This window comes from Aphelocoma coerulescens, chromosome 29, assembly GCF_041296385.1.
Source record: "Aphelocoma coerulescens isolate FSJ_1873_10779 chromosome 29, UR_Acoe_1.0, whole genome shotgun sequence".
NCBI lineage: Eukaryota > Metazoa > Chordata > Aves > Passeriformes > Corvidae > Aphelocoma > Aphelocoma coerulescens.
In genome coordinates this window covers 2,164,477-2,186,389 of record NC_091042.1, presented here as the reverse complement: position 1 = coordinate 2,186,389, position 21,913 = coordinate 2,164,477, and the positions used below count along the sequence as shown (strand labels likewise).

General features: G+C 67.5%; 1 protein-coding gene across 1 annotated transcript; it reads right to left on the bottom strand.

Moving 5' to 3' along the window:
• Positions 1–3,779: 3,779 nt before the first annotated feature.
• Positions 3,780–21,177, bottom strand: BAZ2A (bromodomain adjacent to zinc finger domain 2A). Its single transcript, XM_068997719.1, has 29 exons — positions 21,099–21,177; positions 18,336–18,473; positions 17,268–17,831; positions 16,770–16,952; positions 16,055–16,240; positions 15,559–15,828; positions 15,401–15,461; positions 14,869–14,977; positions 14,603–14,704; positions 14,309–14,519; positions 14,159–14,220; positions 14,002–14,067; positions 13,703–13,894; positions 13,361–13,615; positions 11,855–12,069; positions 11,640–11,714; positions 11,338–11,500; positions 11,192–11,251; positions 10,975–11,110; positions 10,307–10,887; positions 9,620–9,845; positions 9,381–9,536; positions 8,723–8,886; positions 8,364–8,647; positions 7,543–7,675; positions 7,289–7,435; positions 5,639–5,865; positions 5,384–5,527; positions 3,780–4,132 (listed from the first exon to the last, which is right to left on the bottom strand). Exons 2-29 carry the CDS (start codon positions 18,469–18,471, stop codon positions 3,964–3,966), a joined length of 5,277 nt encoding a protein of 1,758 aa, XP_068853820.1. The 5' UTR covers positions 18,472–18,473; positions 21,099–21,177; the 3' UTR covers positions 3,780–3,963.
• Positions 21,178–21,913: the final 736 nt, after the last annotated feature.

The window sequence follows — 21,913 nt, the reverse complement described above, 5'->3', positions numbered from 1 at the left end:
GGGCTTCAACCCTTCGCCCCCCCCCCCCTCTCCCCCAGGGGTGACGCCCCCCCCCAAGGTTTCCAGCCATCACCCACCTCCCCCCGTTGCTGCTACAGCCCGGCCCCCCCCCGCTCCGGGCACGGCCCCTTTGGTCAGGGGGGCAGCGGCCCCCCCAAGGAAGGAACCAAAGAGGGAGACCCCCCCCCCCGCCCCCCACCGCAACCCCCCCCCTGAGGGGGGGACCACCCCCCCAACCCCCCCCCCCGTGCTGAGCCCGCTGCTGGTTTGGATGGGGGGGGGGAGGGGAGGAGGAGGGGCTGAGATTTGGGGTCCCATCGGCCCTTTTGGGGTGGGGTGGAGGAGGGGGGGGGGGGCTCGAGCTGCCGAGGAGAAGCCGAGACCCCCCCCCCTGCAGCCCCTCCCCCCTCCACCCCGCGGCCCCCCCCCCCGCCCCGGCCCCCCCTTTAATTTATACGTAGCGCATTTTGTACAGGTTTTTAAGTTGCTTTTTTTTAAAAATCTCGAGAGGTTTCTAGTTTTGTATTTTCTTCTTCCTCCTGCTTCCGCGCTCGCCCCCCCCCTCCCGACCCCCCCTCCTCGCGACCCCCCACCTCCCTCCCGACCCCCGCGACCCCCCCTCCCCCTCAAAACCCTCCCCCCTTCGAGGTTGGTTTTTTGTTTTTGGGTTTTGTTTTGTTTTTTTTTTTTAAATAAAAAAACGGCAAGAAAAGGAAAAATGTTTCTGGCATGAGAAAGGGGTACCCCAAATCCCCCCCCCCCCCCCCCCCCAATTCAAGAGTCCCCACAGCCCCCCTGATAACCAAACCCCCTCCCCGAATAGCTGAGGGGTCCCACCCCCACCCCCCCATTGCCCACCTCCCCCCCTCCCAATTTAGGGCATCCTCACATCATCACCCACACTCACCCCCCACAGCCCCTCATCATCCAGGACCCCCCCCCAGCCCCCCCCTCCCCAATTCAGGGCTCCCCCCAGCCCCTCACAGCTCAGGTGTCTCCCCCCTGCAGCCCCCCATCATCCAGGATCCCCCTCCTCAGCAATTCCCCCCGGGGAAGGGTCTCCACTCCCCCCAGTCCCCCCGGTTGTCCCCCCCAGTACCCCCCCAGCTCAGGGGTCCCCAACTCCCCCCCTGTAGCCCCCCAATCACCCAGGACCCCCCCCAAACCCTCCCCATCAAGGGTCCCCACTCCACCCCCCATCACCCAGGACCCCCTCTCAGCTCCCTCCCCACACTTGGGGGTCCCCACTCCCCCCACCACCCAGACTCCCCCCCCACCTCAGGGGTCCCCAAGCCCCCCCCCCCGCAGCCCCCATCATCCAGGACCCCCCCCCACCCACTTGGGGGTCCTCTCAACCCTCTCCCATCCCCATCTCAGGGGTCCCCACCCCCCCCCATCAAGGCTGCTCACTCTGCCCCCATCACCCCCCCAGCCCCTCCCCCCACCCAGGGGGTCCCCAAACGACCCCCCACCCCCCCAGAAGCCCCCCCCCCCCAAAAAAAAGGCTCGGAGCCCCGTGTGTTTATCAAACGTGAGTTGTTTATTCTCGAACGCAACACGCGGGGGGGGGGAGGGGATAGAGGGGAGAGGGGGGGTCCTACAACTTTTTTGGGGGGTGGGGGAGGGAAGGGGGGGGAGGGGACATCAACAGGCAACAGCGAGGAGGGCGGCGGGGGAGGGGGGAGGGGAGTGGTGGGGTGGTGGTGGTGGTGGGGGAGTGGTGGGGGGGGCCGCCCCCCTCCTCTAAACCTTATTTAAAAACGAGATTGGTCCTAAAAATATAGAAAGAAATAAATTTAAATTCACAAAAACCTGTACAATTATCAAAAAGTCACTAAAACAACACGGCTGGTTCTAGAAAAGGCGGCGGGGGGGGGGGAAGGGTGGGGGGGGGGATGGGAGGGTAGGGAGGGGAGGGGGGGGGAACAAAGAGAGACCCCCCCCCCACAACCCCTCGACCCCAAACCCCTCCCCAGCCCCCCCCCCTGAGGGGGTGGGTGCCAGCCGGGGGGTGGGGGGGTTGTTTTTGGGGGAGGGGGTGTTAAACTTGGGGGGGGGTGGGTGGGTTAAGGGGGGGGGTGCAACTTTGAACTGAACGAACACGAGAACGATACGGAGACTCCCGAGAAACTTTTGCCACGACGGAAAGAAAAACCACGAAAAAAGAAAATTAAAACCCCCAAAAAAAAAAAAAAAAAAAACAACAAACCACCCACCCCCCCCGCCAAAAAAAAAAAAAAAAACAAAAAACCAAACAGACCAAAAACCTCGAAAATAAACCCAAAAAAAACAACCTGACAGATCCGAAACGTGACTTAAAACCCACAAAAAAAGTCCGTTTACAGCGCAGTTATTTAGATAAAATATAAATATTTATGCGTAATATAAAGTCAGTTCAAATAGACTTCAAATCACCTCTTCGTTCAAAGCAAAAAAATAAAATAAAATAAAAAGTTTCTGAGGTTTATCTGATAGAAAAAAGGCTACTTTGAGATGGGGGGAGGGGGGAAAAGGGGGAGGGGGTGGGGCGGGGGGCACGGCCGGACCCCCACCCCCCCCGCCCAGGTAGGTGAGTTGTTTTCAGTGCTCTGTGGGGCTGGGGGAGGGGATGGGGGGGGGGAGGGGGGGAAAACGCGCCAGGACCCCCCCCCCCCAAAAAAAAGCCCCTCCGGCCGCTGAACCCCCAGAGCGAGTACCCGTAATATCCTGGCCGGGGCGGGGGGCCGGGGGAGGGGGGGGTGGTCCTGGCCCCCCTCCCTGGCCACCCCCAGCATGGGGTGACCCTGGGGGGGGGGGGGGGGGGGAAGGGAGGGGGGACCACTGGTCCAACTCAGGACCCCTCCCCACCCAGTGCAACCCCCCCCCCGGCGGGGTTTTTTTGGGGGGGGGCAACACCCGCCTGAGGCTTCAAGTCCATGGTTGGGGGGGGGGGGGGCAGGGGGCTGGACCCCCCTCTCCCCCCCCCCGGGGCCTGCAGTAGCATCCCTGAGGGGTCTCAGACGGGGGTGAGGGGGCGGCCAGGACCCCCCCAAACCCCCCCCTGGAAGGGTGGGGGTGGGGTGGGGGGGGGGGTCTCATGCCGGGGAGGTTGGGGGGGGGGGGAGGGGGGGCCGGGCTCTTCCTGAGAAGTGGAGGCAGGGAAAGGGGGGTGCCGGGACCCCCCCCCAGCCCTCCCCAGTTTGGTCCCTGGAGCCGGGGTCCGAGGGCAGATTTGGGGGTGAGGGGGTTCCCCCCCCTCCCCGTAAAGTGTCTGCGAGGGCTGGGGGGGGAGGGGGGGTCCCGGCCGGGGTGGGGGTGGGGTTGAGGGTGGGGGGGGGGGCTAAGTCCACTTTACTGGCCGTTAATGCATGAGACGATGCACAGGAGTGCTCGGACATTCACTAAACTATTGCTATCGTTAAATATTCCCAAGGTAGGGAGGGGCAGGGTGGGAAGAAAACGGGGAGGGGGGGAGAAGGGGGCTGTTTCTGCTCTGAATTCGAAAATGAAATTTGAAAGAAAGCAAGGAGAGAGGGGGGGAAAAAAAAAAAAAAAAAAAAAAACCACCTCTTTTTTTTTTTTTTTTTTTTCTTTTCTTTCTCTTTTTTTTTTTTTTTTCTTCTTTTTTTTTTTTTTGGCTTACACAGTCTGTGAGTTTGTGGTGCTGGAAAAAACGGGGTGAAGGGCAGGGGAGGTGGGGGGGGGGGGGGGGGGTCCGGGCAGAATTTTGGGGGGGATGGGGGGGGGGGGGGGGGTGGTCCGGGCAGCGGGAAGGGGCCTCATGGAGGGAGGGGGGGGGTTTTAGGGGGGGCCCGTTCACGCTGCCGGAGGTTTTGTTGGGTGGGGGGGAGTGGAGGAGAAGACCCCCCCATCCCACCCAGTGTGGGATCAGCAGGCAGCGAGAGCAGCTCCAGAGGAGGCAGTTCGTGGGGGCGTGGGGGGGACACCCCCCAAACCCCGGGGGGACCCGCGGCCCCCCCCCGCTCACGGGTTCGGAGCGTGTTTTCCCTGATAAAATTCCTCCCACCGGCTCTGGAAGAACCGGCGCATGGCGTGGCCGGCGCGGCCCACGGCGGAGTCGTCCTCGTTGAAGGTCTGGCAGTTGTCGAACACCAAAAGGGCGTCGGCCGCGAACTCCGCCGAGCTCGAGTACCTGAGGGACGGTGAGAGGTGGGTGGGGGGGCGGCCGGGACCCCCATGGGACCCCCCAGCCCCGGGAAGGAACACTGGGAGGGGAACTGATCCCCTGCCAGCTCCCCATTCCCTCCTAAAGAACCCCCATCTCCAGGAGAGACCCTGCCAGCCCTAAAGGGACCCCATTCCCCCCTAAAGAACCCCCATTCATCCCCAAGAGAGACCCTGCCAGCCCTAAAGGAACCCCAATCCCCCCTAAAGAACCCCCATTCTCAGGAGAGACTCCCATCCCTGGGAAGGATCCCAGCAACCCCTAAGGAACCCCAGGAGGGGATGGGATCCCCAGGAAAGTCCCCCATCCCCAGGAGAGACCCTGCCAGCCCTGGAGGGACCCTGTTCCCCCCTAAAGAATCCCCATCCCCAGGAGAGACCCTGCCAGCCCTAGGGGGACCCCATTCCCTCCTAAAGAACCCCCATTCTCAGGAGAGACTCCCATCCCTGGGAAGGATCCCAGCAACCCCTAAGGAACCCCAGGAGGGGATGGGATCCCCAGGAAAGTCCCCCATCCCCAAGAGAGACCCTGCCAGCCCTAGGGGGACCCCATTCCCCCCTAAAGACCCCCCATTCATCCGCAGGAGAGGCCCTGCCAGCTCTAAAGGGACCCCATTCCCTCCTAAAGAAACCCCCTCCCCAGGAGAGACCCTGCCAGCTCTGGAGGGACCCCATTCCCCCCTAAAGACCCCCCATCCCCAGGAGAGACCCTGCCAGCTCTGGAGGGACCCCATTCCCCCCTAAAGACCCCCCATCCCCAGGAGAGACCCTGCCAGCTCTAAAGGGACCCTATTTCCTCCTAAAGAACCCCATCCCCAGGAGAGACCCTGTCAGCCCTAGAGGAACCCCATTCCCAGCAGAAACCTCCATTTCCAGGAGCAACCCCATCCCTGGGTGGAAACCCTAATGGCCCCATGAGACCCCCATCCCTGGGAAGAGACCCCAATCTTTAGAGGGATCCCTGTCAACACCAAAGAAACCCCATCCCCGATGGCTTCTGAAGGACCCTCACACCCCGGAGGGACCCCCCACCCCCACGACTGGGGTGCCAGCACTTGAGGGACCCCCAAACCCACAAGAATCATCCCTGTGAGGGACACCACCAGCCTGGGAGAGACCCCCAATCCCCAGGACGGACCCCCATCCCCAAGAAGGACCCTGCCAGCCCTGGAGTGACCCCCACCCCCACGAGGGACCCCCCCCCCCTTCCCAAGCTCACCCGCCCCGCAGCAGCCTCGTGCGCATGGTGGCGAAGTCCATGGGGTTCTTGATGATCTTGCGGTAGCCGGGGACCAGCCGGGGGTTCACGGGCTCCAGGAAGGGCCACGCGTCCTCGTGCGACTCCATCTCCATCAGGATGATCCTGGGGGGGGGGCCACGGGGGGGCGAAAAAGGGGGGAGATCAGGGGGAGCCCCAGCGCGGCTGCAGCCCCCTCCCCTCCCTTCCCTGCCCGCGTTGCCCGGCCCCACTCACTCGCAGAAGGTCAGGTCGCTGGGCTGGCCCCGCAGGGCCGAGCTCCTCCGGCGGGGGGGGGCCAGAGCCTCGCCGGGGCACCGGGGCACGGGCAGCCCCTCCCGGCGGCGCGGGGCCAGGCGGCGCCTCGGGCTCGGCTCCTCCTCGCCGGGGCTCCCCGCCGCCGCACGGCCCCGTTTCCGCTTCTTGCCGCGCCGCGGGGAGACGGGGTCCCGGTACTGCCCTGCCTGCGGGGGTGGGGATGGGGGCGGGGGGGGGGAGAAAGGGTCTGGTCACCCTCTGGACACCCTGGTCACCCTCCGGCCACCCTGCGTCCCCCCCCTCCCTGAGGTGACCCCGAGGTGACCCCCAGGGGTCAGCGGTGTTGCTGGGAATGGGGGTCCTTCCCAGGGGTTCCTCACAGGCCATTGGGGTCTCTCTTGGGGATCAGAGTCTCTTCTGGGGATCAGGAGCCCTCACGGCAATCTAGGGGCCAGCAGGGCCCTTTCCTAGGGGTGGGGGTGTCTCAGACACCATCAGGGTCTCTCCTTTAGGGGTGGGGGTCTCAGACACCATCAGGGTCTCTCCTTTAGGGGTGGGGGTCTCAGATCATCAGGGTCTCAGACACCATCAGGGTCTCTCCTTTAGGGGTGGGGGTCTCAGACCATCAGGGTCTCTCCTTTAGGGGTGGGGGTCTCTCAGACACCATCAGGGTCTCTCTTAGGGGTGGGGGTCTCTCAGACACCATCAGGGTCTCTCCTTTAGGGGTGGGGGTGTCTCAGACACCATCAGGGTCTCTCCTTTAGGGGTGGGGGTCTCAGGCACCATCAGGGTCTCTCCTTTAGGGGTGGGGGTCTCAGACCATCAGGGTCTCAGACACCATCAGGGTCTCTCCTTTAGGGGTGGGGGTGTCTCAGACACCGTCAGGGTCTCTCCTTGAGGGGTGGGGGTCTCAGACACCATCAGGGTCTCTCCTTGAGGGGTGGGGGTCTCAGACACCATCAGGGTCTCTCCTTTAGGGGTGGGGGTCTCAGACCATCAGGGTCTCAGACACCATCAGGGTCTCTCCTTTAGGGGTGGGGGTCTCAGACACCATCAGGGTCTCTCCTTTAGGGGTAGGGGTCTCAGACACCATCAGGATCTCTCTTAGGGGTGGGGGTCTCTCAGACACCATCAGGGTCTCTCAGACACCTTCAGGGTCTCTCTTAGGGGTGGGGGTCTCTCAGACACCGTCAGGGTCTCTCCTTTAGGGGTAGGGGTCTCTTGGACACCATCAGGGTCTCTCTTAGGGGTGGGGGTCTCTCTTAGGGGTGGGGGTCTCTCAGACACCGTCAAGGTCTCTCCTTTAGGGGTAGGGGTCTCTCAGACACCACCAGGGTCTCTCCTGGGGACCAGGTCCTCTCCCAGGAATGGGAGTCCCTCTGGGGCCACCGGTGTTCCTCCCAGGATGGGGATCCCTCCCAGGGGCACAGGGGTCCCTCACAGACCCCACCGGGGTCTCTCCCAAGAACGGGGCTCTCCCCTGGGGATGAGGCTCCCACGGGGGCCCATCAGGATCCCTCTTGGGAACCAAAGTTTCTTCCAGAGACCAGAACCTTTCCTGGGGATGGAAGTGGGCTCAGCAGGGTCTCGGATCACCCCGGTGCGGGTGTGGAGGCTGCCCCAACCTACCCGGGCCACGCAGACGGAGCAGAACCAGTCGCCCTCGGGCACCTCTGTCATGCGGGGCCGGTGGCAGTAGAGGTGGCAGCCGCGGTCGCAGCCGTCGCACAGCAGCAGGTGCTCGTCGTCGTCCCCTCGCCGGCAAACCAGGCAGGTCTGGGGGGCAGCCACGGGGAGGGGGGCTCAGAGCCGCACCGGGGATGGGCTCTGAATCCCCTGGGACCCCCCCCCCCCCCCCCCCCATCTCCATCCCAGGCTCTCACCACTCTGTTCACGGACTTCTCCCAGGCGATGGATTTCTCCAGCTGGAAGATGCACAGGGACACCTGGGCCGCGCTGCGGCACCGCTCCAGCGTCTGCCGCCACGTCCGCACCCGCGGCGTGATCTCGTAGGCGCTGCGGGGACAGGGCGGGGCTCAGCCCGGCACCGAGGGCCTGCCCTGGCCCAGCCTCCTGGCTGAGGTCATAGGGAACCCCCTCCACACACCCCACCAGGGTGATCCCAGAAGGGATCCCAGACCCTGCTGGCCCCCCTCAGCCCCTGGGAGGAGTCCTGGTCCCTGCTCAGCCCCGAGCAGGACACCAATGGCCCCCGTGGGACCCCCCATCCCTTGGAGAGAGCCCCATGGCCTCTGCGGGACCCCCACAGCCAGGAGAGATCCCCATTCCCAGGAAAGACTCTGATTCCCACGAGGGACCATGATGGCCTCTGGGAGACTGCCACCTGCCAGGACAGACCCTGCTGGCCCCCCACATTCCCGGGAAGGGTCCTGATCCTCAGAGAAGACTCTCATTCCAAAAAGGACCCTGATGGACCCCCATGGGACCCCCATCCCCAGAAAAGACTCTCATCTCCAAGAAAGACCCCAAAGATCTCTGAGGGACCCCCACATCCCTGGGAGGGATCCCCATGCCGGGAAGAACACTGCTGGCCCACAAAGGGCCCTCACCCCCAGCAAGGAACCCCATCCCTGGGAAATCCTGACCTCCACTCCCAGAACAAACCCTGCCGGCCCCCCACATTCCCGGGGGGGGGGCTCCTGACCCAGAGAAGAGCTCGGGGAGGGGCGTGTGGGGTGCTCACATCTCGGTGGGGCCCAAGCTGAGCTCCTCGGGGCCGCTCAGCACCGCTTTCTCCACCACCACCTCGTGCAGCGGCCACAGCGGCTCCTTCAGGTAGCGGCGCTCCAGGTTCTGCTCCAGCGCCGCGAGCCGGAGCACGGCCAGGTCCAGGGGGTTGGTGAGCTCCCGGCGCAGCGGGAGCCCGTCCCGCCGGCTCCGCACCGTGATGTCCTCCAGGGGCTCCACTTTGTGCTCGCAGTAGCGCAGGTCGTCCCGCGTCGAGTCCGGGCTGGGACACGTCCAGCCCTGCGAGAGGACAGCGGGGTCAGGGTTGGTGTCACCGCGGTGCCGCCGGCGGGATCGCCCTTCCCCGGCACCCACCCGGATCTGCAGGTCGGCCATGAGGACGCGCTGCTCCAGCTCCTCCACCCACTGCAGGACGCCCAGGTCGGTCTCGTAGGCTCTGTCTGGCACTGACCACTGCGCCAGGGCTTCCTGAGACACCGCGGTGGAGGCCGACTCCGGGCGCGGGTGGAAGATGGGGTCTGGAGAGGAGAAAAGGGGGGTCGGGGAGGGGGCAATTGAGCAGTAACCCCAAGCCGGGCACGGATGGAAGCTGGGGTTTGGGATCAGAGCAGGGGGATGAGCAGCACCCCCCTGGCCCGGGGAGCAGGTGGAACATGGGGTCTGGGGGAGCAGAGGTGGGTCAAGGTGTGGGGACAGGCAGCAGTCACCCAACCCAGGGATGCAGAAGCAAAATGAGGTCTAGGTGGCCAGAGGGTGAGCTCAGAGAAGGGGACAGGCAGCAGCCCCCCACCCCAGTGGCGTGGGTGGAAGGTGGGGGCAACAGGGAGGGCAGAGAGTGGGCTCAGGGGGGGCAACAGGGAGCAGCCCCCCTGCCCCAGGACATGGGTGCAAGGTGAGGTCTGGGGGGTAAAGGGTGGGCTCAGGGAGGGAACAAGCAGCAGCCCTCCCATGCCAGCTGGAAGGTGAGACTGGGGGGCAGGGGCTGAGCTCTGGGGGGGCCGGGCAGACTCACCGGTGGTGCTCCGGAGGCAAACCTCACGCAGGAACTCCTTGTGCTTGGTGAGATGCTTGTGCAGGGCCTTCTCCCGGATGCCGCGCGGGTGCAGCGCCCGCGCCACGGCCTCCAGCTCCTCGGGGTCCCGCAGCCACCACCACCCACTCTGCATCTCTGCAAGGCAGCGCCAACAGCTCAGCCCCGTGCCGGGGCACCGGCACCGCCGCCACGGGGGTCCCGGGGGTCCCGGCTCTCACCGGCGGGCACCGGCTGCTCCGTCAGCTGCGTCAGGTACTTCTGCTCCATCTGCTTGAAGAATTTGGTGGGGGGTCTCCCTCGGCGCTTGGGTTGTCCCGGCACATCCTGGAGCTTTTCCAGGCTGCCCCGGCTGCGGGGGCAAGCGCCGTGGGCCCTGGGGCCGGCGTGCACCGGCGTGGAGGCGAGCAGGGGAGCCGTGGGGTCGTCTGCGGGGAGGCCGTTCAGCTGGGGGGACAGGGGGAAGGTCAGAGAAGCCAGACATGAACTCACAAAACATTCTGCTCTGGAAAGGACCCATGAGGACCACCACACCCACATCCTCAGAGCGCAGTTCTGCAGCTCCCCCTAACCCTGCAGCTCCCAATCCTGCAGCTCCCCAGTCCTGCAACACCCCCTTATCCTCCAGGCCCCCAATCCTCCAGCCCCCGACCCTGCAGTCCCTCAATCCTACAGCCCCCAACCCCGCAGCCCCCAGTCCCGCAGCTCCCCCACCCCTGGAGCTGTTTCCCTTCTCACCAGCCCGTCGAGGGCAGCAGGACTGAGCTCCCTGTGCCATCCCCCACCCCTGGGGTGCCCAAGAAGAGGGTCCCACCCCACTCCCCACAGCCCCCCAGGGAGAATCCCCCCCCCATATAAACCCCCCAGGTCGTGGTGCAAGTGCTGGGCACAGCCCCCCCACCCCGTACCTGCCGTGCCGAGCCCTTGGGGGGCTCCCCACGGCTCTGGCTGCGGGGGGCTGCGGGGGCTCGCGGCGAGGGCTCGGCTGAGGAGGTAGCGAGAGGGGCTCGGTCGTCACAGGGCGTGCGGGGCAGCAGGTTGAACCAGGGCCCCCGCTTTGCCACGGCCTCCGGGGCACTCTCCTCCTCCTCCTCCTCCTCTTCCTCCTCCATGGGGTCCGAGGGGGCCTCGGGCAGCGGCAGCCCCGTGTCCCCCTTGCCGGGGCTGCTGGCCGGGGTGAGGACGGAGTCCTTGAGCAGGGACGACTGGGTCTGGCTCAGCCAGGACAGGAAGGCAGACTGGCTGAGGTCGTGCTGGCTCTGCCCCAGCGGCTCCGGCTCCTCCAGGACCCCGTTGACCGGGGCAGGGCAGGGTCCGCAGTGCTGCGCCAGCTCCTCTTTGCTCTTCCGGGGCCGCCCGCGGGCGCGCGAGGCCGAGGCCGGGCAGCTCGTCCGGCTGGCAACGGGCACGGCCGCCGGCTCCTCCTTCACTGGGGACACGTGTGGGGACACCTTCTCCTCCGGGGGCTCCTGAGCCACCACCTCAGCTGCTGTGACAAGAGGAGGACGAGGAGGTGAGATGTGGGGTCCTCTCCCAGCTGGCACAAACCCCCATAAAAAGCCCCTTTCCCGCTCACCCTCCGCGCCCTCCACAAAGATTCCTCCCAGGTGGGGCAAGACCCAGTAGCGCCGCCGGAACCGGTCCTGGCCCAGGGACGCCGCACGCAGGGTCTGCGAGGAATGGAGCAGCTTCTTGCGGAAGAACATCTGCCTCTGTGGGGAGAGTGGGGGGTGGTGAGGGGGCTGCAGCCCCCCAGGCAGGGCTGAACCCCCGGCCCTCCAGCGCCCGCTCACCTTGGCCAGCTTCTCGATCTGCCGTTCCAGCTCCGGCACGCTGGACGCGGACGTGTCGGCCTGGGGAAGGGATGGTCAGTCAGGGAAGAGACCCTTCGAGGTGGCACTCCCATCTCCACCCCCCGGCAAAGCCCGGAGCACCCCACCTCCTCCTCCCGGCGGGATTTGCGCCCCCGGGTCTCCTCCTCCTCCTCCATCTCCAGCCCCGCGTCCTCCGTCAGGCGCGAGCTGCGCCGGCGCCGGCCGTCCTCCAGCCCCGTGATCTCCGACTCGGGCCGGCCCGTTTTCTTGGCCAGGGCGACCTTCAGCCTGCCGGGACACAGGTGGAGGTGTTGGGCACCTGTCCCCATGCCCACCCCACGCCCCCTGAGGCACCTGGTCAGCTCCCGAGCGCCGGGGGCAGAGGGGAAGGCGCTGAGGCCGCAAGCGGAGCCCCTTCCCCACCAACCTGCGGAGTCGGCCCTCGATGATCCACTTGTTCTTCCTGTAGTTGGACATGTTCTCCAAGGTCTTGTCGATCTCACTGCAGGAACACGGGATGGGGGTGGCTGCAGCGGGCAGCTCCGGGAGGGGAGCAGGATCCACTGCAGGATCCAGGGGAGCGGGGATCCGCTCCAGCGTCCAAGATTGGAGGATTTTCGTGCCCCCCCTCCCCAGCCCCACCTGATGATGAGGGCGCTGCTGTTGAGCTCGTTGACCAGGAAGACCAGGATGGCGGCTTTGCGCTCGGGGGGCAGCGCCTGGAAGGGTTTGGTGCGCAGCCCCTCGCACAGCTCCGCGCCCGCCCCGTGCGCCGTCAGGAAGCAGCGCAGCACCTCGGACACGGTGTCACGGTTCAGGCTGATCTCCGATACTTTCTCCCCCAGGATCTTCAGGGACTGGGCAGAGCAAAGGGAGAGGTTTGGGGAGTCCCCTCCTTGCCCCCATGGGGGTTTGCCAGGAGGGGGTTCCTGCCCAGAGGTGGTCCAGGGGTTTTCTGGGTGCTCCCACCACGAGGACGGATGTGGGGCAACTCCAAAATTTTGCTGCTGGGGGTCAGGACAGGGCTGGACACGGGGAAAAGGTGCAGAGAGAGCAGCACATCCTAAATCTAAGAAGCCCTGTCCTGAGTTTTGCCGGCACTGACAGCCCCAGCCAAGGGAGGGAGGAAAAAGGGAGGAGAAAAAAAAGGAGGGGAGGTGAAGGTGGTGAAACAGGAGAGAGAAAAAGAAAAGGGAGAAGAAGGAAAGTGAAAGCAGAGTTAAAAGCGAAAGAGAAGGCAGAAAAAAAAAGGTGGTGGGAAGAAAACGGAAGAGAAAGAAAGGAGAAAAGGGTGAAAGGAAACGGAAAATGGGGGGAAGAAGGGAGGGGGAAAAGAAAAGGGAAGGTGGAAAAGGAAAGAAAGTTGAAAAAGGAAAGGGGAGGGAAGGAGGAAATAGAAAGGGAAGGAAGAAAAAGGAAAGTGGGGGGAAGAAAGGAGGGAAAAAAAGGGATGGGGAAAATGGAAAAGGGAGGGGAGAAATGGAAAAGGGAAAAAGGAAAGGGAAGAGTAAGGGAGAGAAAAGAAAAGGGAAGGCAGAAAAGTAAGGGAAGGGGGAAAAAGAAAGGGAAGAGAGGAAAAGGGGTGAAAGGAAAGGGAAGGGGCCCGTCTGACCCGGTGGGGAGGGTCTCACCCAACGGGGGGGGTCTCACCAGGCAGGAAAGGGGGTCTCACCCAACGGGGGGGAGGGTCTTACCCAACGGGGGGGGTCTCACCAGGAGGGGAAGGGGGTCTCACCCAAGAGGGGGGGTCTCACCTGGCAGGAAAGGGGGTCTCACCCAACGGGGGGGAGGGTCTTACCCAACGGGGGGGGTCTCACCAGGAGGGGAAGGGGGTCTCACCCAACGGGGGGGGTCTCACCCAACGGGGGGGAGGGTCTCACCCAACGGGGGGGGTCTCACCTGGCAGGAAAGGGGGTCTCACCTAATGGGGGGGGGGTCTCACCATGTGGGGAAGGGGGTCTCACCCAACGGGGGGGGTCTCACCAGGCGGGGAAGGGGGTTCCATCTAACAGGAAGGGGTCTCACCAGGCAGGGAACGGGGTCCCACCTAACGGGGGGGGTCTCACCATGCGGGGGTCTCACCCAACAGGGGGGGGGGGTCTCACCAGGCGGGGAAGGGGGTCCCACCTAATAGGGGGAGGGTCTCACCTGGCAGTAGGGCGGCAGCCCGGGGTCGCAGAGCGCTGCCTGCAGCAGCCGCACCAGCAGGTCCTGCAGCTGCCCCGCGCCGGGGGCCACCCCCAGCAGCCCCTCCTGCAGCGCGCCCAGCGTGGGCACGTCCCGGGCTGGCTCCAGCCCCAGCACCTTCCCGTAGCTCTGCAGGAACTCCACCACCGTCAGGCAGTCGGAGAAGGCGCGGCTGGGCAGGACGAGCCCCGGGATGCGGGAGAAGGCTGGAAGGGGCTGTGGATCAAGGAGAAGAAGGGTGGGTCGTGGTCAGCTGGCGGCTCCCCAGGGGTGACCTTTCTGAGCCCCCCCGGCACAGCCCACCTGGTGGTCTCCCAGGCACATGTCCTCCGTGGGCTTTTTCATCTCCTCCAGGATGAGCTGCTGCCGCTGCCGCTCCTCCAGGCGCCGCTGGGCCAGCAGCCCCTTGTCCGCCTTCCGAGCCCCCTTGCCCTTCTTCTCCTTGGGCCGGGCCTTGTCCTTGCCCTTCTCCGGCTTCCCCTTCTTCTCCTTTGCCTGGGACAGAGCCCACATGTGTGGAGAGAAAAGGTGAGGGGGGGAAAAATCCATCCCCATCTTTCATCTCCTACCTCTCCCTGGCCTCCTCGTGCCCCTGGACTCACCTTGGATTTCTTCTTGGCCTCCTTGGCCCTGGGGGCTTTGGCCTCCTGCTTCTGCTTGTTCTTGGCCTGAGGGGAGGACAAGACCCGCTCAGGGACTCCCTGCACCAGGGAAACCCCCACGCCACACCCAAGCAGCCCCTGAGCCCAGTGCCCCCACCTTCCGCCTCATTTTCTTCTTGATCTTGCTCATTTTCAACTTGTCCTCGTCGCTGAGCACCTCTGGGGGGGAGCACAGAGGGAGGGTGGAGATGAAGCAGGCACCGGATCCCACCGGGGGCCAGGCTGTGAGGGGCTGGGCAGGGGGTACCTTGTGCTTCCAGCCTCTTCAGCAGCCGTGCGTCCGTCTTGCTCAGCAAATCCACCATCCTGACCTTGGGCGGGCGGCCCCGGCCCCGTTTGGCAGCCGGAGGCTCCTTGGGCTTGGCCTTCTCGGCGTTGCGGGGCCGGCCGCGCTTGCCCGTGATGGCCTGGATGCGCCCGGGGATCTCCTCGGGGCTCAGCTTCACCCACTGCACACCCTGTGGGGCACGAGTCGGGGTCACCCCCCTGCACAGCGTGGGGTTGGGGGAGGACAGGGGGGCTCAGCCGCCCCCAGACCCACCTCCGGCGTGTCCCGCTCCTCGTAGAAGTCTCCCACGGGCATGCGGGGGCTGAAGCTGAAGTGCTCGCGCCGGACATCCTGCACCATGTTCCTGCTCAGGTACTGGGGACGGGGAGGAGGAGGAGGAAGGCTGTGAGGGGGGATCAGCGCTCCGGGCTCGCCGCAGCCTCCATCAGCTGCAGAGTCGGGAGCTTTGTGGGGCTGCGGTGGACCAGGACCCCCCTCCCCCGGGTCAGTCCCCACCCCGCTGTCCCCAGGGGCGGTACCTTGATCACCTCCGGGAACTGCTTCATCCTCTTCCCGCAGGGGCCGTAGTACCAGGTCTCGCCCTGCCAGCGATGGTTCCCCTTCTTGATCCGAACCTCCCGCCTCCACCTGGGCACGGCAGCGTCAGCCGGGGCCGTGGGGCAGGATGGGGAGGGGGCGGGGGAGAGGATGGGGAGGGGATGGGGGCGGGATGGGGAGGAGCCGTGGGGCGGGAGGGGGGCGGGGAGGGGGCCGGATTGGGGAGGGGACGGGGCTGTGGAGCAGGACGGCCCGAGGGGAACAGTGTCGGGGACAAGATGAGGAGGGGATGGTGTCGGGGACAGAGCAGTGGGAGGGGTTGGGAATGGGGGCAGGATGGGAAGGGGGTGGGGATGGGGACCGAAGCAGGATGGGAAAGAGGCAGTGTCAGGGGCAGGAGGGGGATGGTTTCAGGAGCAGGATGGTGGCGAGGGGACAGTCGTTTTGGAGGCAGGATGGGGAGGGGGGCCAGAGCTGTGGGGCAGGACGGCGGGAGGGGGACACCCCACGTACCCGTGCTGCAGCGGGAAGCGCACCTCCTCCTGCGTGGCGATGCGCCGGCGAGGGACATCACCTGCGGGGAGGGGACAGATGGGGACGATGGGCTGGCGGGCAGGGGACACCGGGTGGGGGGGTCACCCCGGGGGGAAGGGGGCAGGTCCCGGCCATACCTGCCCCCGAGGCACTCAGCGGGGCCGTCTCCTCGCTCTCTCCCTCTCCTTCTGGCACAGCCGAAGTCTCCGGGCAGCTGTCGGCAGCCTCTTCCTCCTCCTCCTCTTCTTCCCCCTCCTCCTCCTCCTCCTCCTCCTCTTCCTCCTCCTCCTCCTCCTCCTCCTCTGCGGACGGGGCCGGAGACTCCGGCTCCAGCGGAGGGTCGAGCTCCAGGGAGCCCGACTCCCGCAGCCCCGCGTGGTCGCCGCTGTTCAGCTCGACGCTGTCGCCTGCGGAGCCAAGGTCAGGGACGTCACCGGACACGTCACGGGGCTGGCGTCCCCTCCCTGCGCTGCCCGAGGGCCTCGCTGGTGCCACAGGGACCCCCGGGGGGCTCACACGGCTCGTCCCCCGCGGGGTCCCCACAAGGACGGGGAGCGAGGCCGGTGGGGGTGACCCCCCCCCCCCTCTCCATTGTGGGGGGGGGACACCGGCCGGTCCCGGGGCCGCACGTACCGTGCAGGGCGGGCGGCGAGCTGGGGCCATCGAGCAGCGGGGCGGGCGAGGAGCTGGCGGGCAGCAGGCTGAAGGGGCCGGCGTGGAGCGGGGGGCTGGCGGTCAGGTCGGGGGGCTCCTCCAGGGAGGACTTGTCGCCCACCAGCTGCGAGTCGTCCATCGTGTACAGGTCGCCGGTGCCGGGGTCTGGGGAGGGGGGTGAGCACCAGCGCTGGGGACACACGGACCCACATCTCCGCTCCGGGGGAGGGGTAGTGGGGGGGAGGGGGGGTGGAGTGGTCGAAAAGGCTCCGGCAGCAGAGGGGTTAAAGGGGGTTGGGGGCCCCCCCCCCCCCCCCCCCTCTCCAGCCCCAGCCCCGCCTCCTCCTCTGGGAAGCGGAGGAGCCCAAAATGGCCGTGGCGATGTTCAGCAGCGCGGAAGTTCAGGCGCTGAGGAACCGCCTCGTCACGGAGCTGGGAAGGCCGGGAAGGAAGGAAGGCAGGGAGGGAAGGCCGGGAGCGCCGCGCGGGAGGGACGCGGGCCCGCCCCTGCCCCCGGAGCAGGCCACGGACTCCTCCATCGCCCCCCCTCCGTGGCCACATCCCCACACGGGGACGGACGGAGGCTGGCGCAGCTTCCCGGGCATCGCGGCCACGGAATGGTTGTGCAACCCCCCCCCCACAGCCTCCTCCCGCGTCCTGCTCGCCACAGCCCCGACACCCAACGCCCCCCTACCTCTGGCCAGGGACTCGAAGGGCTCCAGGGGGTCCTCGCTGAGGATGTGGGTGTCCTCCAGCCGCGGGGCGATGGGCGACGCGTCCCCCAGGCACCCGCGGTCCCTGGGCGCCAGGACGGGCCCTTCCGGCCCCAGCGACCCCGCGCCGGCGGCGGCTCCGTTGTAGCTGCAGATCTTCAGGTCTGAAGGGAACAATCGACCGAAAAGAGACCCTGAGACGTGGCAGTGAGAGAGCCGGGGGATCCCCACTGCTGTTCCCCAGCCCTCCGTGGCACCCGGTCCTGACACCCCGAGCTGTGCCCAGCCTGGTTTCACGAGATCCCAGCCCCTACTCCAAGCTGTGACTGGCCAAACCCCATCCGGGACACTGGGCAGGCAGGTCAGAGCAGCTGGGATTCCCCAAGGAATACGATGGCCAACTCGACCAGGACCCAGCACCCGCCTGCCGGGGCTCCAGCGCCGCGTGCAGAGCTCTGCCAGCCGTCCCAGGCTCCTACCTGGCTGTGCCTCCTCCAGCTCCTGGCTGCCCACCAGCCCACCCCCGTTCTCCGCGATGGTGGTGGGCATCTCTTTGGCTGCGCCGTCAGTGTCTCCCTGGCCGGGGTCCGGCTCGTCCGGAGCCAGCGGGAAGGACTGCGTGTCCGAGCTCAGGATGGGCGAGGACTGACCCGCCGCGTAGAAGCCATCGGGCCCGTTCTGCATCAGCTCGAAGCTCTGGTCGTGGAAGGAGTCGTAGAGCTCCTGCGAGTCGAAGTTCAGCCCCATGGGCCCGGCGGTGCCGTTGCCCCAGAACTCCTGCCCGGCCGCCCGCAGGTTGGTGCCGTGCCCCGGCGATGCCGGCCGGGACCCCCCGGCCACGCCGTTGAGGGGGAACTGTCCGAGGGCGGGCGGGCCCCCATCCTTGAGGCCGCCGGCGGGCGCGTAGGGCGCGTAGTCCCACAGGCAGTCGTAGGCGCGGAGGGGCTGGGCCCCGGCAGGCGCGGAGCCGGGCGAGAACGTCCCTGAAGTACCGGGGTGCGATACAGTAGAGAAGCCATTGACATTCATGCCCCCGTTCAGACCTGTGAGGGAGCAGAGGCACGGCCAGGTCAGCGCCGCGGGGTCTCTCCAGCACCGGCAGTGGGTTTGAGGATGGATCAATGACCAGGCCGGGCAGCTGCCAAAGCCCTGCTCGTGCCCCTCCCGTGCCTGGGCAGAAGCGGCGGGGGAGCTGCAGGGTCCCCATTTGCCAAACCGGCTCTGCCACGGGCTCCACCGGCACCAGGCCGAGCGCCGCAGGACGCCGGGGATTAGCCGAGCGCTTGGCAGGGCTGTGCCGGATCAGCTGACCGGCCAAATCCACGCACGGCCCCTGTGCCGGCGCGCCTGCTTTTCTAGGCCAAGGCGGCAGCGGGGACGCGCAGACCCCGGCCCTGGCCCCACGTGCTGGGGCTGCCGCTGGCCACGGCCCCTCCATCCCTGAGGGTCCTCTGTCCCTGCAGCCCTTCCATCCCTGTGCCCCCTCTGGCGCCACGGCCAGCCCATCCCTGCGGCCCCTCCATCCCCGTCCCCGTGGAGTCACTTACTTTTCCCTTGCAGGGGGAAGCCGAGCGGGGAGCTGTGGGTGAAGGGGGAGTCCCCTGAGGCAGGCGTGGGTTTCGGTCCTGAGGCAGCGGGTGCAGAGGAAAGGCCAGTGAAGTTAAAATGGTTGTTTGTTTCCATTTCTGCACAGGGGAGAAGATGCAAGATGCGCCTGGGTCAGTCACTGGCATGGACTGGGGCTGCCAGTGTGGTGATCACCCACCACTGACCCTCCATCCCCTCTCCCTGCAATCCCCGGCCCGGAACTCGAGGAGGGTGAGGAGTGACAGTGAAGCCCCCCGGGACTGAGATGCCACCTGTGCTGCGCTCTGGCCCAGGCCCAGCTGCCCCAGCTGGATGAGTTACCACCTGCTTGAGCACAGCCTGTCACCGGCGTCCCCAGGGACGGCCATCGCCAAGGTCTGATCACCATGCGCCACCACCCTGGGGTGAGACCGTGGGGGCTCCTGGCCAAGGACCCACATGGACCCCCCCCCAAAAGCAGCTCTGTGACCCCGTAACCCCACATAACCCAGCACTCCTGGCACAGGAATGACCCTGTGGTGACAGACAGTGTCCCCACCATCCCCTCCAAGGCAGAGGGGACCCCACACCCCATGCCCCAGGCACAGCTCCAGGGTTTGGGGCCGGACCCGCGCTGGGAGCAAGCAGGAGCTGGAGCCCCAGCGCTGGCTCGGGCAGGAGCCTGGTGACCTTCATCCCCCAGGAACCCCCAACACTCCCTCAAACCCAAGGCCACAAGGAGGGCTCCCGGTGGGTCCAGCCCTGGGACAGGACCCTGAGGGTCCTGGCATGGGGGAGCCAAGGCTCTGAAAACCCAGCAGATTGAGGTGGGAGCTCCCGTGCTGGTGGGGACCCACAGGGACACCCCCCGGAGCTGCCATCGCTGGCAACTCCCAGCCGTGCCACGCTTGCCAAACCTGCCACTGGCCAAGGCGGCACCGACCTCTCTGGAAGGGCCAAGGCTGCCGCGCTCGGCACTTCAGCAGCGGCTGGTGGCACGGCCCGTGTCGAAACCCGGATTTCATCACACCCTCGCCCGCCTCAGCTGGTGCCCTGGCAGGGGCCGGAAGGGCCACTGAGCCTGGCCAGGGCCACCAGTGATTCATCCACCAGAGAAACCCGTATGGGCAGTGACGCAGCTGCCACACGCGCGTGGCTCCCGGACATCCCAGGATGGACCCGCAGCCACCTCCCCCGAGCCATGAACTGGCCTCTGCCCTGGCCCAGCTGGGACCCCTGGGTGTGGGGACACCGGCAGCAGCAGGGCTGGATAAGGAAAAGCCTTTCCCGTCCCACCCCGTGTGGGATGTGCCGGCCGGGAACACGCTGCCGGCTTTGGAGGTCAGAGGAGGCGGCTGAGGGACGTGCCAGCACCGGGCAGGTGGCGGCTGCAGGTCGCAGACTGAGGTGGACTGGGATGGTGTGGGAACGTGCCAGTGTGAGGAGAGGGCCGGGAGAAAATAAAAGGCAGGAAGGTGAGAATGTAACCCTTGCTCCGGGAACACCGCAGGCCCTGTGGAGGCCAGAGCCGCCCTTGGCATCGCTGGGAGCTCAGCCCGTGCCAGGTGCATTGTGGACAGCGGCCACCCACGGCCACCCACGGCCACCCATCACCTCCCACCCGCGCCGGGGCTCACCCCCCCGCTCCGATGCACCGAGTGTGGAGCCGAAACTGGGCCACGGCGCGAAACCGGAGCCGGGCGAGGTGAGGAGGGCAAGGGGCAGGAGCCTTGGGGATGGCGGCACTGCGGCGACCTCGGTGACGGTGCGGGACAAGGCAGGCGCTGAGCCCGGGGCTGACCCCGGCTTCTGTCACACCGGGCACGGCCAACGTGGCAGCGACGCTGGCCTGGGTGTCAAACCCGGTGGCAGCGGCACCCGCTGGCCCCTGGGATCCCCGCGGGGACACTGGGGCCAGCAGTGTCCCCGGGAGCCGAGCTGGGGAGGACAGAGCTCCAGGCTGGGGGGGCTGTCGGTGCCGCGCAGCCGGTGCCGTTCCCCGGGCACAGAGCTCGGCCCCTCCGGTTCTGCGGCCCCCCCGGCCCGGTGGCACCGGGAGGCCCCGGGAGCGTGACGCGACCTGATTAAAAAGGACGTTTCAAAAACAACGAGACGCAACAACCGGCTGCCATTTCCCGGCCACTTCCTGCGGGGACGGACACACGGGGGGACACGGGACCGGTCCCCCCCCCCGCCTCGCAGCGCCGCACCCGGCGGGGACCCCCCGGTCCCTGCGGCAAGGACACCCCCAGCCCCCTCTCGCGGACCCCCGCCGGGTCTCGGGGCATGGGGGGCTCGGTGTCCGCCCCCCTTCCCCCCCCCCGGCGCCGCAGGGGGGTCCCGGTCCCGGAGAGTGCGGCGGGGGGGGGTGACACGGACGGGCGGTGCGGGAGGGGAGGGGGCTCCCCTCGACCTCCGGGACGGGGCTGCGGGAGAACCGCACCGGCCACCGGGGACGGGGCTCGGGCTCCCCGCGGGTCCGGGCCCTTAGCCGCTGCACCGGGAGGGGAGCAGGGGGGTCGCCGAGGGCCGGTAACGGAGAAGGAGGGGGGGGTCACGCCGTGGAACCGGGATGCGCAGGGGGAAGCAGGGGGAGAGGACGGCGTCTCACCGAGGTCAGGAAAGGGGAGCGGGGAGCCGCCGCCGGGCCCAAACCGCCCCAACCGACCCTCCCACCCCCCCGCCCGGGCCGTTAACGGCCCGTTACCGCCCGACCCCCCCCCCCCTCCGCCGCGACCCCGCACCTGGCAGGCGGCGGCGCGGGCCCGGCTCAGGCGGCGCGGGGCGGGGGGCGGCTCGGCATGGCGCGGCCCTTCCGCCGCACCGGGCCGGGCCGGGGCCCCTCCGCTCCGATCCGCTCCGGTACCGGGCCGGGCCGCGGAGCCGAACCCGCGGCCGCGGCAGGAAGCGCCTCGCGCCGCCGGGCGGTCCCGGGACCGCCCCCGTCCCGTCCCGTCCTCCCCCCCCCCCTCCCCCCGCACGTCACGGCGGCCGCAGTGGCGTCACCGGGAGCGGCGCCGCCGTGGCGTCACCGGGGGCGGGCGCGCGCCCACGTGGGAGGGGGATCCCCGCCCCCGGCGGGGTCAGGGCGGGGGGAATCCCCACGCGGGGACGCCCCCCCACCCCTGGCTCCGGGACCCCCGGCTCCCCCCGAGGCTCCCCCACCCCGCACCGGCACCCCCCGGGAACGTTCCCCCCACTCTCCCCCCCCCCCCCCCCCGCGCTTTCTCCTTCGTTCTCCCCTCGCTCCCCGCAGCCCCGGCTCGACCCCCGAGAACGGCGGCGCACCGGGACCGGGACCCCGCCGGACACCGGAGCTCCTCGGTTCGGCCGCGGGGACAACGGCCCCCCCCAGCTCCCCCCGGCCCCCGGGATCCCCGGTGACGTCACGCGGCACCGGCCGGGCCGAGCTGCGCAGGGCCCGGGGGCGACACCGGCTCCGGGGGCGGCGGGGGGAGAAGGGGGTCCCGGTGGGGGGGGGCTGTCCCGGTGCGGCCGCAGTGGAAGGGGGGGGTGGCTCCCTTCCCGGTGCGGGGCAGCGGAGCCCCGTGCGGGGGTT